The 19,549-nt window shown below is 36.3% G+C and overlaps 1 protein-coding gene across 2 annotated transcripts in view; it reads left to right on the top strand.

The window, feature by feature from the left end:
* LOC132303200 (ultraviolet-B receptor UVR8) overlaps positions 1–19,068 on the top strand; it is a 93,343-nt gene extending 74,275 nt beyond the window's left edge. For both annotated transcript variants that reach the window (XM_059800363.1, XM_059800362.1), the window contains exon 15: positions 18,513–19,068. In XM_059800363.1, coding sequence (XP_059656346.1) covers positions 18,513–18,632 — 120 coding nt within the window. In that variant the 3' untranslated portion in view covers positions 18,633–19,068. The remainder of the gene's footprint in view (positions 1–18,512) is intronic.
* The last annotated feature ends 481 nt before the right edge of the window (positions 19,069–19,549 follow it).

Below are 19,549 nucleotides of genomic sequence, written 5' to 3'. Positions count from 1 at the left end.
CGCACAGAGTCAGATATATCATACTTTTTTCATCAAGAAGCACTAGGGCTGCACCACTGCCCTTATTTTATATGTTGATGATGTTGTTATCACTGGAAATGATCTAGAAGAGATTCATCGAACAAAGTTATTCTTCGGGATAGAGTTCGAGGTTAAAGACCTTGGATCCTTGAGATACTTTCTTGGCATCGAGGTGTGTAGATCTTCTGAGTTGCACAATACGGAATGGTTGTGGAATATAATATGGATTAGCAACCTAGAGGGGGTGGATAGGTTCAACTTGCTCTTTTATTCGATTTTTGCTTAAATTAGATTTACGGAATAAAAGGAAATAAATCAAATCACAAAGCAAAAATAAATGCAAGTAAAGTTAGAGTGACACCGGATTTTAGCGAGAAAACCAATTGGAAAACCTCGAGGTTTTGTGCGCTATCCCAAGCGTAAAAAGATCCACCATGTATGAAGCAAAGTACACCGAACTTTGACTCAGGCTCACATCCCTTCACTCTACCAAGACCCAACTTACTGAGCACCCTTGACTTTGCAACTCCCCCGTCCAACAGCTCTCGATTTCAAACTTACTCCTTGAACCCTGTAAAAGGATTGCTGGTAGATCAACATCACTTCGCAAAGCGCCTTGACCACTCCAAAGTGTGATCTAAACACATTTCTTCTTCAAATCTGAATTTGTTGTAGAAGGAATTAATTATGCTTTTCGGAATCTCTGAATCTTTAATTATACTCCAATTCTGATGAGATCGAGAACAACACTCCTAAATCACTCGTGTTTATGCATGTGCCCTCAAAAATAAATCAGAAAAATCAGATTGATTTTCTGAATAAAAATCTCGCAAAGATTGCTCTTAATTAAATCATAATTTTGTATGCAAAAAGCCGTGAAATCCTAAGTGAGAAAACATGTTTTTATAGACTTTTGAAAACCTAATTGTACTTGGAAAACAAGTCAGTTTCATGCATAATTAATTTGGTAAAAGTCTATGCACAATAGGATGCCAAAACAGATCAGGAAACTAAGTTGCCAAAACTGTTTGAAGACTTTTTTTTTTTTTTTCCTAAATGGGTTGTTTTTATATACAAAAGAGAATGTAGTACAAGTGCATAAGGAGGTATACCTCCTTTTACAGTTCAAGAGCTAGTATAAGCCCACTTCCAGTACAAATTGGAGAACAAAACATAGTACAATAACATAAAACAATTAAAACACAAGTAAAAAATCATTTGAGGTAAGTCAAAACTTCCCAAACTATAGTCTTAGCAACATATGCAGCCTGATCTTTACATCCATCATGAAGCACAGCATTTCTAGCAGTCCAAATCTTCCAAACAGTAGTTGCAAACATAGCACTCAAAATCTTTGTCTTGACAGATAACTGTTTGAAGACTTTGAATTGGTTTAAAGTGGTTGAACCGGTTCAAGTTGGCCAGTAAGTTTTCGAAGAATATAATTTTTGACACTTGAACCGATTCAGGGTGGTTGAACCCGTTCAAGTTGGCCAGACTTGAAAAACACCAATTCTGAAATTCCAAAGTGTCCTCACACACTCTCTTACCTTCCTAAATCGTTGTTATCATCATCCTAGAGTGTATCGAAGTATGAACACGATCACTTCTTCAATTCCACTTCTCATTTTGATTCTTGACAAATCGAACCGAAAATTTACAACTCAATCGGATTCGTTTTGACAATGAAATATGCCAATTACAAATTTATATCTCACAATCTACCCCTTTGGCAATTTCGTGACAAAACCCCTAAGACAACAAGTAATCTACTCAAGCAGAAAAAGTAAATTACAATGATTGTTCAAAAATAGACAAAAACCGGAATTCTTCTTGAACCATACGAAGCTTCATCAGTTGTAGTTTTCTCCCATTGTAATTTGAACATCTGCTCAACAAAACTACTCGTGAAGCTTAATTAAGAAAGATAAACAACATATATCAATATGAATATATCAATGTATATGTCTCCCCCTCAATTCTAGAAACTCTCCCTTTTTGTTAAAATTGACAAATAAAGCTTATCAAGAAAGGAAAAAAATAATAAGAGAGAATTAACATAAAGAGAGACAAAAATATCATCTATGTATAAGATATAGCAAGAAGCTCAAAAATATGATGATGTATGGTAGCAAGGGAACAAAAGAGAAATATCCAAGATAACATATGTTCCATTTACAAAATAAATAGAACCAATCATGCTCAAAATCACATATGATATCTCCCCCTTAAACATGAAGTACCTCTTCTCCATTTTTGTAAGAATTTAACAAACCATGCATAAAAAGAAGAAAAGAACAAATTGAGAGAGAATATCCATATGCAGTTAAAAATGAAAATTCCTAATGAAAACTAAGAGGTAAATCTTTTTGGATTTTTCAATTTTTTATTTTTTTATTTTTCTGATATTTGAAATCCATGAATTTCAAGTATATATTAGATCCAAAAATTTCTGAAGAATTTAAGAGAATTTAACAACACGAAATATTTAGACACCACAAATTATTCAGTCAAATCAATTCTCAAACATGCAATCATAATATGAAATTCAACTTGCAATTTCTATAAAAATTTAGAAATTTGCCTAGCAAGTTCATATGTGTGTGTGCGCAGTCCAACCTCATCAAATTTCAATCAAATCACATTGATCAACTGTCTAAACCATATTGATTGAAAAGCATCAAGATAAAATTGTTTTGAGCAAATTTTTCTAAGCAAGTTGGCTTTCACTCTAAAGAATAGACAGTAATTCCCTAGTTCGACTTGTCTCCTCCTTTCTTTTTACTCAATTAGCTTATCTTCAAAGTCTAGTAGGAATTTTCAACCTAATCTCAATGGGTAGCCTTTTCCTTAGTCAAGATTTTCAGCATTCTTTTGATTTTTCTTTTCCTTTTATGCTAAAAAATTTAATTTTATTTTAATTTTTAAACAATAACATTTATAGCTTTTATGAGCAATATGACCTAGTCAACTTCACAATGATTTTCAATTAAATTTTCTTAGAGTTAGACTAGTGCACATGAAAAATATGAACTCAAGAGACTCATATTTATAAATAAATAAACAAAGCAAACAGTCTTTCAACATATAGATTGCACATCAAGGAACCTTTTTCATCAAATAATCATGTGTCCCAATTTGCATTTAAAAATAATGAATTCAAAAGAAATAATTATCACTCATGTATTGACAAGAAGAACATGATTATCACTTTCTCATGAAAACAAAAAAAAATAACCTAAATCCCAAACTACAAGATATGGTCCAATGGAAACAAGATATTCATCAAAGCATAGTTCATGACCATAAAACCTCTTTAGGACTTAGTTAGGGGGGTTTTCACCAATAGATCTAATAGGAACAAGTCCCATACCATCAACAGGCATATAATTAATCAAGTCTTCCTTTTTGATCCACACAGTCTTTACATTCAACTTTTGAAGAGACTTTTCAATTCCAACCTTTTTCTTGTTTGAATAATTCTTAGCATTAGAATTTTTGGGTTGATTCACATAATTTTGCTTTTTAGCATGAACCCTATTCTTAGCATAAGAACCATAAGTATGAAATTCAGAAAAAGTTTCTCGTCTCTTCCTATAGCAATAATATTGGCTATGTCCATTCCTACCACAATAAGTACAATGCAAAATAGTAGGCACATAAGACATATTAGCATGTGATGAATCAACAACCTTAAATTTATTTTTAGGCACATTCAAGTTATTAGGTTTCACAAAAACAGTTTCACCCTAATTACTAGATGAAGCCTCATTAAAACCTAAGCCAGTTTTGTCATTCACATTTTTGCCAATATTAATCATCTCATCAAGTTTAACCTGCCCAGAAGTAAATCCAATCAATTTCTCTTGTGACTTTTTCAATTCAATTTCAAGAAATCCCAATTTAGAAATAAGAGATTCTTTTGCAGAATTAACTTGACTTAATTTCTCTTGTGACTTTTTCAATTCAATTTCAAGAAATCCCAATTTAGAAACAAGAGATTCTTTTGCAGAATTAATTTGACTTACCTCACTTTCTAGGAACCTTACCTTTCCTTGAAGATCTTCAATCTCTTTCTGTTTCTATTCACTTTCCTTCTTCAGTGCATTTCTTTGTTTTTCAACTTCTTCCAATGCTTTACCTTGCTTATTGAAGTCTTTGTTTGTTTGAACATATGTAACATACAATTCATTGAAGGTTTTACCATAATTCTCCTTTGTTGCTTCCTTGTAAAAATCTTAATCATTTGGTTTTGCTATGTCTTCAAAATCCGAGTCATCTGTATCAGACAAAGAAAATCTTTTAGAAGCATCATTATTCACAATAGCAACAAAAGTAAGAGAATTATCATTATGATGAGAAGAAATATCATCCGAAAAAAAAAGCATCATTATCCCTAGAAACTGAAAATTTCATTGCTTTTCCCTTATGTTTATCTTTGGACTCTTTCCTAGCAACAAAGTTATTTTTAGGACTTGGACAAACTATTGATGTATGACCTATACCACCACACGTCCAACATTTAATTTTAGTTTCTTTAGACTCTTCTTCCCTCCTTTTATCTTGTCTCTCACTTCCCTTAGATGAAGACTCACTATTCCTAAACCTCGACTCTCCCCTTTTCTTAAGTGCATTCATCTTTTTAGACTTCATCAAATTTCTGAACTTCCTAGTGATGAGAGCAATCTCTTCATCAAACTCGCTATCATATTTAACCTCAGACTTTGAAGCTTTTAGGGCTAAGTCTTTAGGTTTTTGGGAATTTCCATAGTACTTCATCTCATAGTTCTTAATATGACCTACAACCTCATCAACTTGCATGGTATTAATGTTTTGAGTTGCTTGCAGTGTTTCAACTTTGATTCTGAACCTTTATGGCAAAGATCGAAGGTATTTCTTGTTAATTTTCTTATCTATTACTTTCTTTCCTAGGTTTCGAAGGCTAGACACAATATGGTTGAGTTTCATGTAAAACTTAGAAAAGGTTTCATCTTCTTCCATCTTAAGATTTTCAAATTGAAACACAAGATCTCAGTCTTTGAAGATTTGACTTCATCTGTACCCTCATGGGTAAGTTGAAGTCCCATGCTTCCTTTGCAATTTTACGATGAGCAATACGAGTGAATTCAAATTGGACAACATCTTTGAATAAAGAAAATAAGGCTTTAGTGTTTCCCTCTTGAGCATCATTCTCAACTTGGGTCCACTTGGACTCTTCCTTTTCAGTGGTAACACCATCCTTTGTGACTGTAGGTTTTTTATAACCTTTTTCAATGGCAGCCCAAACATATTTACCTTAAGTCATAAGAAAAGCTGTCATGTTAGGTTTCCAAAAAGCATAGTTGTCAGCATCAAACAAAGGAGTATGTTGAATAGATCCACCTTCCCTAAGAACGTTATCCATATCAAATTTTTGAAAACAAAAACAGAATTTTATTTTATTTTTTTAAAATATTCCACAAGGAACAACTCAATGTATAGAGGATGGGTCTGATACCAATTGTGAGTTGCAAAATGCGGAATGGTTGTGGCATATAATATGGATTAGCAACCTAGAGGGGGTGAATAGGTTCAACTTGCTCTTTTATCTGATTTTTGCTTAAATTAAATTTACGGAATAAAAGTAAATAAATTAAACCACAAAGCAAAAATAAATGCAAGTAAAGTTAAAGTGACACCGGATTTTAGGGAGGAAACCAATTAGAAAACCTCGAGGTTTTGTGCATTATCCCAAGCATAAAAAGATCCACTATGTATGAAGCAAAGTACATCAAACTTTGACTCAGCCTCACACCCCTCACTCTACCAAGACCCAACTTGTTGAACACCCCTTATTTTGCGACTCCCCTGTCCAATAGCTCTCGACTTTAGACTTACTCTTTGAACCTTGTAGAAGGATTGCCAGTAGATCAACAACACTTCGCAAAGCACCTTGACCCCTTCAAAGTGTGATCTAAACACCTTTCTTCTTCAAATCTAAATTTGTTGTAGAAGGAATTAATTATGCTTTTTAGAATCTTTGAATCTTCAACTATACTCCAATTCCGATGAGATAGAGAACAACACTCCTAAATCACTCTTATGTTTGTGCGTGCACTCTCAAAAATAAAATCAAATTGATTTTCTGAATAAAAATCTCACAAATATTGCTCTCAATTAAATAAGAATTTTCTATGCAAAAAGCCGTGAAATCCTAAGTGAGAAAACCTGTTTTTATAGACTTTTGAAAACCTAATTGTACTTGGAAAACAAGTCAATTTCATGCATAATTAATGTGGTAAAAGTCTATGCATTACCAAAACTGTTTGAAGACTTTGAACGGTTCAGAGTGGTTAAACTAGTTCAAGTTGGTCAAATAATTGTTACACACTTGAACCTGTTCAGGGTGGTTGAATCGGTTCAAGTTTGCCAGACTTGAAAAACACCAATTTTGAAACTCCAAAGTGTTCTCACACACTCTCTTACCTTCCTAAAGCGTTGTTCTCATCATTCCAGAGTGTATCGAAGTATGAACACGCACTTCTTCAATTCCACCACTCGATCGGACTAAAAATTTACAACTCGATCGGACTTGTTTTAACAACGAAATAAGCCAATTATAAATTTATATCTCACAAATCGAAGAAAGGGGTATTCATTTCTTAATGGAAGTATGTGTTAGATTTTTTGGCTGAAACAGGTAGGATTGGAGCTAAACCTATTGATATTTCCATTGAGCAGAACCATAGGCTTAATGATGTAGATGGAGACTCATTAGATGATGTGGAAAGATTTCAACAATTGGTTGGGAGACTGATTTACCTATCTCTCATGCGCCCAGATATTGCCGACGTTGTTAGTGTGATTAGTCAGTTTATGCATACTCCACATACACCTCACCTTGAGGCAGCTCATCATATTCTTCGCTACCTCAAGGGTTCACCTAGTAAGGGGATTTTGTTTGGCCGTCATGGCCACTTGCGTGCTGAAGCCCATATTGATGCTAATTGGGCATGGTTTGTGATAGATCGACGATCTCCTTCTGGATATTGCACATTTGTTGGAGGTAATCTTGTTTCTTGACGAAGTAAGAAACAATTTGTAGTAACTAGATTTATTGCAGAGGCTGAGTTCAGATCCATGGCACATGGAGTTCGCGAGTTGTTATGGCTACGAACTATGTTGGGTGAGTTGGGTTATCATGTTTGCGAGTTCATGAAGTTGTATTGTGACAAGAAGGCTGCTATTATCATTGCCTACAATCCAGTTCAACATGACAGGACAAAGCACATTGAAGTCGATCGCCACTTCATCAAGGAAAAAGCTTCATCTTGGGCTGATTTGTACTTCATACGTCAACACATGTGATCAGGTTGCTGATGATTTGAGTCTTTTGACTAAAGGTGTGAGCAAGACTTGCTTGCAAAATATGTTAGTCAAGTTGGGCATGCTAGATATCTTTGCACCAACTTGAGGGGGAGTGTTGTCAGGAGCTTATTTGTTATTACTTATATAATGTTGGGTGCTTATATGTAATTTCCTAAACTTGTTGGTATAAATAGAATGTGGTGGAAGGATGAAAGTATTTTTTGCATTCTCCCTTTCTTTTCCTCTCATCCTCTTTCTTCTCTTTGTCTTCTTCTTCTTCTTCTTCTTATACTTTACTCTTGATTTGATTATCTAATAAAGTCAACAACCTTATCTGCTACTCTCATTTTAGGACTCTTACAAAAAGCATGACCCACCAACAAACTATCTGGAGAATAACAGTATCTAAGAGTGTATTTGATATGGAAGTTATTTTTATAATTGACAAAGGGAGATTCCACTCCCTAATGATCATTTTTTAGGCTGAGAATCATTAGTTCTTCAAAGAAAGTCCTTATATCTAACCAACTCCATCACCTGTACGATTGTATCTATAATGATATAACATCCCTGTTAATCATTTTAGAAAATTCTCATAGTCCTCTCTTTCCAAACAGCAAATTTTTTTTTTTTTTTTTTTTTAGTAAGATTTCATTAAAGGCACTCAAGAGGGGAGTGCTCCCAAAGGAATACAAATAAGCCTCAAATGGCACTGTAAATTAAAGCTATCCACAAAATCGAAAAGATGCCCAAAAGATTTACGATTTGCCTCATTGACCCAAACAAATAGAGTAGAAAGAATATTGTATTTAAGAGACCAAATAGGGGACTCCTCTCCATCAAAGAATCTCTTATTTCTCTCACGCCACAGGCCCCACCATAAACAAAGGAAGTGGCTCTCTACTCATCCTTGGCTCGGCTCGGCTCGGCTCTCCACTATACACCCTCTTCAAGCCTCTAACATATCAACCATGGACTTGGGAAACACCCAAGCCATACCAATAGCATTCAAGAACAAAAACCACACATCCTTTGCCACTGGACAATGAAGGAGAAGGTGGTTCACTTATTCCTCCATCTTTTTGCACATACAACACCAGTTCATGACTATCTGACGTCTCTTTAGGTTGTCAAGAGTGAGAATGCTACTAAGGGCAGTCCAAGTGAAAAATGTCTTCTTCATGGGGGCTTTCGTCCTCTAAATAGCCTTCCAAGGGAAAGGTTGGCTTGGGATCACCGTCAGACTCCCGTCGAAGGACCTAACCTCAAAAACCCACCTAGGTGCGTCCTACTACACCATCTTATCCATATCCTCACCCTCCACCTCCTGGCTGTAAAGCAGTGCAAAGAGATCAACAACCTCAGCAATTTCCTAATCGTGTACCTCTCTACGAAACAACACATTGCAAGTCAACTGCCCATTATCAAGCTGATAACAGTCAACCACCAGTGCATGCATGTTCGATGAGATTCTAAACAGCTGGGGAAACCTTTGAGCCCGAAAAAAATCCCTACGCCAATGATCCTCCGAAAACATGACGTGCCTTAGACTCCTAACTCTGAATCGAATACATTTGGATAACTCGTACTGATTCTTGAATACTTACTATTGAAATATCTTTATTATTATTATTTTTATTAGTTGTTTTTAGTCTTTTATTAGGTGTTTTATGTAAAATCCCCATAATCATGGGATCACGTAGATTTTGGAATCTTTCTTGTTTTTCTTTTATTTGGTTTCCTTTTTTTGTACCCTCTTCTTATATGTAAATATAGCTCTTGGTTCTTAGTTTAAGTAAGCCAAAACCCAAAACTTCTTTATTTTGGTATCAAAGCAAAAGCAAAAACCTTCAGTTCCCCATCTTCCTTCCCCAACGTCGCCACCTACTCTCTCCTCTTTCCCTCACCTCCGGCACACCTCCTTCTCCTCGCAGCCATTACGCTGGACCCCTCTCTCTCTCTCTTTTTTGGTACGATAACCCCAACAGAGGCTTGCGCACACATCATAGGGGTAACCCTCAGTTTTTGACTCTTTTTTTAAGAGAATTCCCTTAGGTTTTTTTATGACCTAAGCGTCCTTCTGGTGAATTTTTTTTTTTTTTCCCTTTGTAGGCTGTCGGTCTTTGTTCGGCAGTATATTTGGAGGAAAGTGCCAATTTTTCCGGCCTTGTTTTCCTCTTAACTCTCTCTTTGACGTGTGGACCAACCTTATTTTGGTACTATGAGTGATTCTAGTAGCCAAAAGGACACTTTATCCTCAATCTAGCATACTTTATCTTTGGCACAACATGCTCCGGCGCAACGGGTTACTAGTGTTCTCTTAAATGGGTGCAACTTCATATCTTGGTCCCGTTCTGCAGCTTTATATTCGGGGTAAAGGGAAATCTGGTTGGGTTTTTGGTCTAGTCAAGGAACCGGAAAAGACAGATACTAAATATATTGCATGGGACATGGACAGATGCACCATTCTGGGTTGGATCTTCAACTCAATGGAGGAGCGTATCTATAATATGTTCATGTTTCACATTCCGTTTTTCGTTATGTATGCCCGCTCCCGCAATGTCGCTCGTATCTTTCAACTTTATCAGGAGATTGCTAATGCATCAGTATCAGAGTATTTTGGGTACCTCCAGTCTAGCTGGGAAGAATTAGCACAATATGAACCTCTCTCCGATTTCTTTGAAGAAACTGCAACTCTTTCGGTTAAGACATTGGACTGTCAGCATACCTACCATATAGAGGTGGACATTCATTTTATCAGAGAGAAGGTTCGTTAGGGAATTATCAAGCCATGCTTTGTTCCGTCCTCTAATGAGTCGGCCGATGTGTTCACCAAATCAGTTGGTCCATTTTTGTTTCATTCCTCGATCACCAAGATGGGCTTGATTGATATCGTCACTCCAACTTGAGGGGAGTGTTGAAATATCTTTATTCTTATTATTTTTATTTTTATTAGCTATTTTTAGCCTTTTATTAGGTGTTTTATATAAGATCTCCATAATAATGGGATCACGTAGATTTTGGCATATTTCTTGTTTTTCTTTGATTTGGTTCCCTTTTTTTTGTACCCTATTCTTGTATATAAATATAGCTCTTGACTCTCAGTTTAAGTAAGCCAAAACCCAAAACTTCTTCTTTTCCTACTATGGTAGAATATTCGTGTCGTACAAAATATCGACACTGAGACTAATAATTCTAATAAAAAAGACAAAGTGGCTTTAATACGTTCAGAAATATCTGATACGAAGGAATAAAAAAGAATGCATTTTCTGACCTTCCTTCGCTCACAGAACTGAAATTCCCATTGGAGGAGCTTTCTCAATCATGGCCGCTAGTTTTGCCTTGTAGGGTGTGGGGACATGGGGACGTGAAAAAGAGGATGCTATCAACTTGTTCCAACCTAGGATAATAAGCTTATGAGCTTAGTCTTACTTCACAGGTGAGAAACGAAAAAAGACTTTCATCTCCAAGTTTAACTCAGACGGAGCTCCCTTCTTTTGGGGGGTGCAGGTAGTCCACATCTTCACAGACATGTCTTTAATTCAGAATGAAAGGGCACGTTTTGACTGTTAAGAGTAGGCAATATTTATTTCTACCGTACTATCGGAATTTTTGCCTAGCTTAGCCCTAACTTCTTGCTCCAGTCAAAGGAACTCATGTGGGTTTTTTCCTACCATTTGGGGCCCTCCAAATATTAAATCTTGGATGGAAATTTCTTCTCTTTAGTATCTACGCCAGCGTTTAGAAAGTGGTTAATTGGCAAATGTACGTGTACTTGATGCCCCGCCCTTCCTCTATTGGAATAGAACACCATATCTTTCTCAGGAGCACATACACATTGGTTCCGACTCGTACGAAAAGAAAGAACTGCGAAATTGGGCTATTTTGATAGCATGTCTCTTTAAAATGAAAATGGAATTCGTCCGTTTTCGCGCAACCACTGAAAACACCAGACAGTCGGCCTAGATTCATTCCACCCCCTCACCCTACTTAAGGACCTAAAGTGATTCCATCGGAGATCAAAGAAAGTGGCTAGGCATGAAGGAGCAGTTTTCAGTGCTGGTTATCCACTTACAGAAGCGACCTAGGCTTTCGCTTTCGCGTGTCTCTAAAAAGAGAAGATATGTACGAACAAGATAACCAGCAACAAGAAGGAAAAGGTTGACATTGATTGTGACAAGCTATGCAATATCTAGAAATCTCCATTTCATAGTTATCGAAGCGGTTTTTTTGTTGGAATCTTTTACTAAATAACGAGCTAATGGGTGCGGGTTACTTTTTCTACTCACGGTTTCAAATCCATCCAGAATCAGAAATAATGAATAAAGTAAGGCTGTGAGATCGGGACTGGACAAGTCGGGAATGGCGTGAACTTCTTAACCTCAAAGGGCTCTATTTCTTCTTAGTTGAGGTCAATAGGCGTTCGCATATTTCACTTGAAAATTGAATTCAATACTTTTACTTGTTGAAGTCCATAAATTTTCTAGGTCCTGACTTTAAATGAAAATCATTATTTCTCGACCTATTAACCTTCACAACCTCACTGCCTTTTGTTGTTTGTAACCACTACCACTAAATTCTGCACATTATTGCACTTGTCAAATAAAAAGATAAAAAGAAAAAAATCCACCCATTATTGCCAACCTCTTCTGTATTTCAATTTCTACTATGAGCATCATGATAATTTATAATCCTGGATTACTATATTCAATTTGAGTAATATATCGGCATTCCTTTAAAATCCATTGTCATTCCTCATTGTGGTATGTTCTCTATTTCACAATCATCTAGATATCCTAAAATGAGAAAAACCAGTTTCACAGAGAGTCTGAGTCCAAAATTATTCTAGGATGCCTCAAGTTGTACAAACACATCGAGTCTTAGAATGTAGGTATCCTCCACCTAAGTACTTAGATGTTGTGAATAACATTGAACCATTCCCTAGCCATACGATAAATTGGAAAGAAAATGAGACCTATAGCAATTTCTTGACATGCATTCCATCATTTCTCTTAAAGAAAGATGATTGGAGACACACCAGCCTATTCAATACATATCTTCAATGCGGATAGAGAGTTTGTAAAATCATCATTGATAAAGGAAGTGCAATAAATGCAGTGGCAAAATCAGGGGCTGACAGAATGAAGCTAAAACCTGAACCTCACCCACAGCCATATAGAGTGGTTTGGGTAAGAGAAATTATTTTTAAATTTTTTTCCTGAACGGTGGGAAAATTTTAGTGATACAGATAGACATTAGAGTACGGGGGACACAAGTGATCAAAGAGGAGGATCACCAGCAAAACAGAGAAAACAATTCATATAGTCCTGGGCATACACAGGACTAAAAGAAAATAAGAGAACAAAACCAGAGAATAGCCTGTAGATCAGCAATTGACAAGTTCTGTGAAGTGAGAGCTTCAATGCATGCTTCCTTTGCTAGTTCATCTGCAGTAGAAATTGCCCCTACATGTACTTTGTTTCTGTGATTCCAAATATACCATATGATAGAAGTGAAGAAGCATCTCAACACTTTTTTTCTCATTGAGTTCTGTGTAGTATGAAAAATGAACCAATTAGTGACTGCTGACAGCATGGGAAGAGCCAACAGTTCCTCCCATCCACATATATCAACAAACCAATTCCAAACTTGCTGAGCAAAGGGACAGTTCCAAAAAAGATGATCATTTGAATCTTCATCATGGTAGCAATAATGACAAATAGCACTGTCTTCAGATACACAAAAGATTTGTTTGCTTGCTGTAACATCAACACCGCATTTAAAGAAATGCATGGCCGACAGCCATTCCAAACCAAAGAATACCATGGAACTGGGGCAGCATGCTGTCTGCATAAATTCCAGGCAGCCTTGAAATTGAACTGTCCATTGTCCCATCCTATCTTATCCTCTGCAAAAACAGCATTGTTGTGTAAGAATTGAGAAATTTCCAGTGGCCATGATGATGGAACAAGCCACCCAGTATGCTGCCTTAGAACATTGAGTGTGTCTTCCGGACAGAATCCAGAAATGAGGCACCTTAACCCAAATCTTTGATGGAGAGAAACTGCCTTATACCAGGGATCAAAGAATAGGCTGAAGAGTGTACCATTGTGGATTTGGAAGTCCAAGTGTTGAAGCATTTTCTTTCTATCAGAAAGGATAGCCCTCCATATAGGAGAAACTTCCTTGTTGGTCTCTGAGAGGGGCCTAGTTCCAATTCAAATGGGTTACTACTCTGCTATGATTTGGTGTGATGTTTTACTGATGAATGTAGCTCACGTGCTACTTGGTCACCCATGGATCTATGATTTATGTGTATCTCACTGTTGTAGCGAAAACACATATAGCTTCAAGTATAATGGCACAAATCCCGCAAAGCCATTAGAATGGGACTCCAAGGCACAATATAGGCCCTCTCCTCAGCTTTGTGTTGATGAACTCATATTAGCAAAAGAAATGACAAAAGTAGTAGTTAAATTGGATAACCGTGTGTTTTAGGTTTAGAGAGGAGAAGGAAAAGGAGAAGCAGAAGAAGAAAAGAGAATCTGGTGTGTGTATACAGTTCTACACAGGAGAAGGAAAAGGAGAAGCAGAAGAAGAAAAGAGAATCTGGTGTGTGTATACAGTTCTACACACCACCTATCCTATTTATATTAAGTAAACAAAATTACAATAATGTCCTTAATAATCAAAATAAACTCTAACACTCCCCCTCAAGCTGGAGCATAGAGATTAAACCTGCGCAGCTTGAAATATAATCGCTGAAAAGCACCGCGAGCTAACGGCTCGTAAGAATATCACCCAACTGGTCATTAGAGCAAACATAGGGAGTAGTAATCTGTTTCCGCATCAAATGATCACGAATAAAATGACAAACAACCTCTATATGCTTGGTGTGCTCATGAAAAACAGGATTTCTAGCAATAAAGATAGCGGCCTGATTGCCACAATACATTGACATAGGAGTAGGAACATCAATACACATCTCCTAAAGAAGCAAGTGGATCCACAACATCTCAGAGTCGGTGTGAGCCATAGCACGATACTCAGCTTCAGCATTAGAATGAGTTTACTGCGCCAAGTAACAAGATTACCACCAACAAAAGTGCAATAACCAGATGTTGATCGCCTATCAGAGCAACTGCCAGCCCAATCAGCATCACTAAACCCTGTCACAAATAAAGTGGAAGATGGTTTATACAACAGCCATTTCCAGGTGCACCCTTCAAATAACGCAGAATGCAACAAACAACCTCAAAGTGAGGTCGACGAGGAGCATGCATATACCAATTAACCACACCAACAACATATGTAATGTCAAGACGAGTAACAATAAGATAAATCAATTTTCCAACCAAGTGTCTCGAAGAGTAGTTTTCCGTGCTCAATCTGAAAACATGTTTTAAGTCTCAACCACCTGAATCTGATGTTCCATATGTTCCCATTTCAGCTAATCGTGTAGAGGATGTTAGCATTCATGACTCACACACTTCCATTGCTTAAAATAGGGATGTTAAATACAAAAGCCAATTTTGGAAAACACTTTGGGCATCTTAGGGCACTAGTTTGAAATTTTCCTTTGCATTTTGTCCTCACAAAATTTCTTGAGATTGTTAACCAAGGTCTAGGAAAGTTGGTTAGTTATTTTAGAAGAGTGCCCCTTAACACTTCAGACTTTTTGTTACATTTCGTGGAGTTTGCATATAATAGCTTGGTTAATCAGTGTGCTAGAAGTTGTTCTTTTGGAATTATATCTTGGATTTTCCTTCGCCAGCCCATTGACTTTACTTTGCTACCTCCACATCGTTGTTCATTTAAAATCTATGATTCCTTTGTTGAGTGTGTCCATGAGCTTCATGCCGATATAAGATCACAAATAAAAATTATAAATTTATTGCATATGCTCATCATAGGAATCATAAATTCTTGGAAGGTGATTTCGTATAATTTGTTCACCACGACCACCTTATCCTTATAGCTCCCTGAATTCACTTGAAGCCCAAGGCATTCAATATTTTCACATCATTAATAAAATTGGACCTAATGCATATTTATTTGACTTGTCAACAGATAATAGTATTTGTACAATTTTTTATTTAGAGTATTTGATGTCGTATTGAGGTACCATTGAGCCTCGTGTTGTTAGCTTGTGCTTCTACAGGTGGAATTACATTTTCTTCAACAACAGAACTTGTGCTCCCATTATGTCAGTTATGGCCTTGGAATTGTATTAATGATGTTATTGACGGTCAGAGTGAGTCACAATGGATTTATTATTCTGCTTCATATGTCTCATGGATTACAGATGAGTCTTGATGTGTTAATCCAAGTTATTTTGAGCATTACTTTCCACTTTACTCTTCGGGGAAGAGTTCTTCTCAACCGAGGAGAATTGATGAGGAACGAGCTATGATGATTTTCATGGATGATGAGTCGCACATGTTCAAGCTCTACTTTTGGAGAATGGATAAGGATAGATGAAATTTGGGATTATGTAATTAGGTTTTATTTTAATTGTTTTTTAATTTTTGGCAATGTTCTGTTTTTAGGGATAATTTAGTATTTTAATATTTTAGGGTTTCTTTATGCTTTGCTATATAAATGCTTCTTTGTAAACGAATAATTTAGTTTTTGGAGATTATTGATTATTGCTTTCTTTGAGTCCTCTCAGTGTGTTATGTTCCTTCTCCCATTTATGTTCTTGCTTTTCCAACCTGTTGAAAATTGTGTCTCAAATTCCTATTCTAATTAGGATTCTATTTTAGAGTTGTATTATGTTAGGTAATTTCTTGTTTGGCAAATCTTGACCTCTAAGGAATTGTAATCCTTGTTCAACAAGGAATTGGGTTTGAAACTCTGTAAATAGATACCTAGGTTTTAGGTTAAGACTTTTGAGATTGAGAGAGATATAGTCTCACGAGGGAGTTCACAGGTGAAGGTAGTATGCGGGTTGGTAGAGTAGGAAAAGCACCGGTGACATTATTATCGAGGAGATAGGCTCGTGGAGTGGTACATGGTGAAAAGACATGTACGTGGTGTTGGTACTCTATTGTTGTAATATCTCTACGAATTATAGTGGAATCTCTTCTCATCCATGGACGTAGGCCAGTTTTGGTTGAACTGTGTATATCTTGTGTTTGTGTGTGATTGCTTTATTGGTTTTCATTGGATTTTAGTTATTCGCGCGCTTTCGCTGCTCCAATAAACTGGTATAAGAGCCAAAGGTGAAAGAGATCCAGAAAACACAAGTCGTCTCAACACGTGCGGCAATGGGCTTCAGTTGTAGGTGGAGTCAATCGGCTTGGTTACATAGCATGGAGCTCATGTAGTCAAGGTGGAGCCTTGGAGGTTTGACTGATCAAGCAACGTATAATGTGGACTATCGGAGTTTTGCATGAGTATCGTCAAGATTAAAGCAGCAAAAGAATTGTCATTATCAATGCCGTGGAAGTGACGATTGGCTGGATGGAATTTGTACCAAGGTGAAGATTGTTGAAAATTGTGTCTCAAATTCCTATTCTAATTAGGATTCTATTTTAGAGTTGTATTTTGTTAGGTAATTTCTTATTTGGCAAGTCTTGGTCTCTAAGGAATTGTATTCCTTGTCCAACAAGGAATTGGGTTTGGAACTCTATAAATAGATACCTAGGTTTTGGGTTAAGACTTATGAGATTGAGAGAGATGTAGTCTCATGAGGCAGTTGATAGGTAAAGGTAATATGCGGGTTGGTAGAGTAGGAAAAACACCGGTGACACTGTTAACGAGGAGATAAGCTCGTGGCGTGGTACATGGTGAAAAGACATGTACGTGGTGTTGGTACTATATTGTTGTAATATCTCTACGAATCATAGTGGAATCTCTTCTCATCCATGGACGTAGGCCGGTTTTGGCTGAACCATGTATATCTTATGTTTGTGTGTGATTGCTTCAGTGGCTTTCATTGGATCTTTGTTATTCGCATGCTTCCGTTGCTTCAACACCACCCATTCAGTCTATCCTGCCTATCTATTTACTCTGTTCTCACCCCCTTCTTCTTGTCTATCTATTGTTCTATTTCTCATCCCTTTCTTTCTTTCTGGTTACTTGTCCTATGTCAGCTAATCAGCTTACAGATCTGGTTGGCATAAATGTAGTCATATTTTCAGATAGCTTTGTTTCAAGTTGTAAACTTTGTTCAAAGTGTATGACCCATGAGTTAATTTCAAATAATTGGTGTAGTAGTTGTACAATTAATAAAAATCTATAAATACTTAGCAATACAAATTCCTCTTTACCTAATTCAAGAATTATATGCCCAGTATATCACAATAAATACTTTTCTTTCTACTTTTCTGAGCTTATGTGTACTTGTCTCCCGTCTTTTCCAAGTTAATCTAGGCAGTATTTCTTCTAGGATTTTTTTAGTGAGATCTTTAGAATTGATTACAGAATGAAATTTAATTACAGAATGAAATTTAACTTTTTCACATGAAAATGGAATGCATGATTTTGACTTCATCCCCCAAAAAGACTTGAGATATGTAATAAAGGGGTAAAAAAATTCCCAACTCTCTTTTGACAAACTCTGCAACAAAAAAAGGCACGGTACTAGTATTGGCAGTCCAGTGATAAAGCCAAAACTGAAAAGGTTTATGGCCATCCAAATGTGGGCAAAGGGAGTCCTAGGTTTGAGTTTGGATGCTAAAACAAATATGAAAGGCCCCAGAACTCGTTATCATCCCTAATATCCTTTTCCTTCCCCTTTTTAGTCGGATAATAATTCCAAATGCCTTTCAGTACACAGGATTTTCTAGTCTAATTTAGCTCACTTTCAACTTATGTTAATAATGTAATGATAATGAAACAAAGCTAGAGGCTGATATTGACAGTGAAAGATCTGTGTATAATGATGTTGTCTGCCTTGTGATAATATTTTCTCAGAAATGGTACTTGCATTTGGGATGTAATTATCAATGACACTGCTATGCAATGGTTACTCCATACATGATTATTGATCTGCTCATTAAGTGTTTTTGTTTGCTCCCATTTTTCTGTTCACATCAACTGCAGCCTGGAACCCTGTCAAAGATTAGAATCTCATATACCTTTGTCATGCTATCTGCCAAGTTTTCAAACTAAATTCTCCACTTGTTTTCCCATTTCAGGGTCAGGGAAATGATGTCGACTACAATGAACCAACGATGGTTAACTTTGGCAAGAATGTGAAGGCATTGCAAATATCATGTGGATTTAATCACACAGGTGCTGTACTTGAATACATTTGAACGAAGACCATAGCTTTAGCTTCTCCTTGTTCATTCTTTCACAGTCAAAGAGGCATGAAATCGGCAACCATACATGTCATAATTGATCGGAAACCTCTATGATGAGGTGGTATACAAAGTGAGGTAGATAATGTTGTAAATCTTTACTATAAATAACGGTGTGCACATGTATACAGAATAAAATTCATAATCGAAAGGAACCTGTGACACGGCTGCAGATGTATTGGACTCAAATTGTACTCGTGTAAAATTTGTAAAAGCTACAAGAACCTGTTTGTAATTCTAGAGAAAAACCCATTGGTCTTATTAGTAGCAATATATGTTTCCTTACTAATCCTTTGATCTATTTGCTGAACAAATACTTGGCTCTGGTTGTTTTTCGTAATACTCGGAAACTGGAGATATGAAATGTGTATCATGTTTAATTCGAAGTTAATATTGTTGTATCATTAAGGATGCTTACACTCAATGACTTTGGTATTTTGGAATAAATATAATATAGGTGTTCCTCTTCTGCAGTTTACATTGTCTCAGACTACTTCCAGAAACTGGGATGTACATTGGATGATGATTCGCTTTTGAGCCATTTTTCCTTATTTATTTTGTATGTGTCACCTTCATCAGTATCTGTTGGATGATTCTTCTACTTCACTAAATTTTATTTTGTAATAAAAATGAAAAAAGAAAAATAAATAAGATGGAGAAAAATGGAGAGAGAGAGAGAGAGTGGGGGAGAATTTGTTTAGATTAAATTTGAATTAGTTATTAATTAGTGTTCTCCTATATAGTCAATGCCAACACTTCGATAAAAAATAATGCAGTGATTTTCTTAGTTGTGCCGTTTCGTAGATTTTACTACACAAGCAAATACCAATTGAATTATTTATTTGTTTTTAAAAGTTAAAACCACCCATTAT

The sequence above is a fragment of the Cornus florida genome, unplaced genomic scaffold (genome assembly GCF_030987335.1).
Source record: "Cornus florida cultivar Cherokee Brave unplaced genomic scaffold, ASM3098733v1 CherokeeBrave_3.0.0_Hap2_Chr04, whole genome shotgun sequence".
NCBI lineage: Eukaryota > Viridiplantae > Streptophyta > Magnoliopsida > Cornales > Cornaceae > Cornus > Cornus florida.
This window is presented reverse-complemented; position numbering and strand designations above follow the sequence as displayed.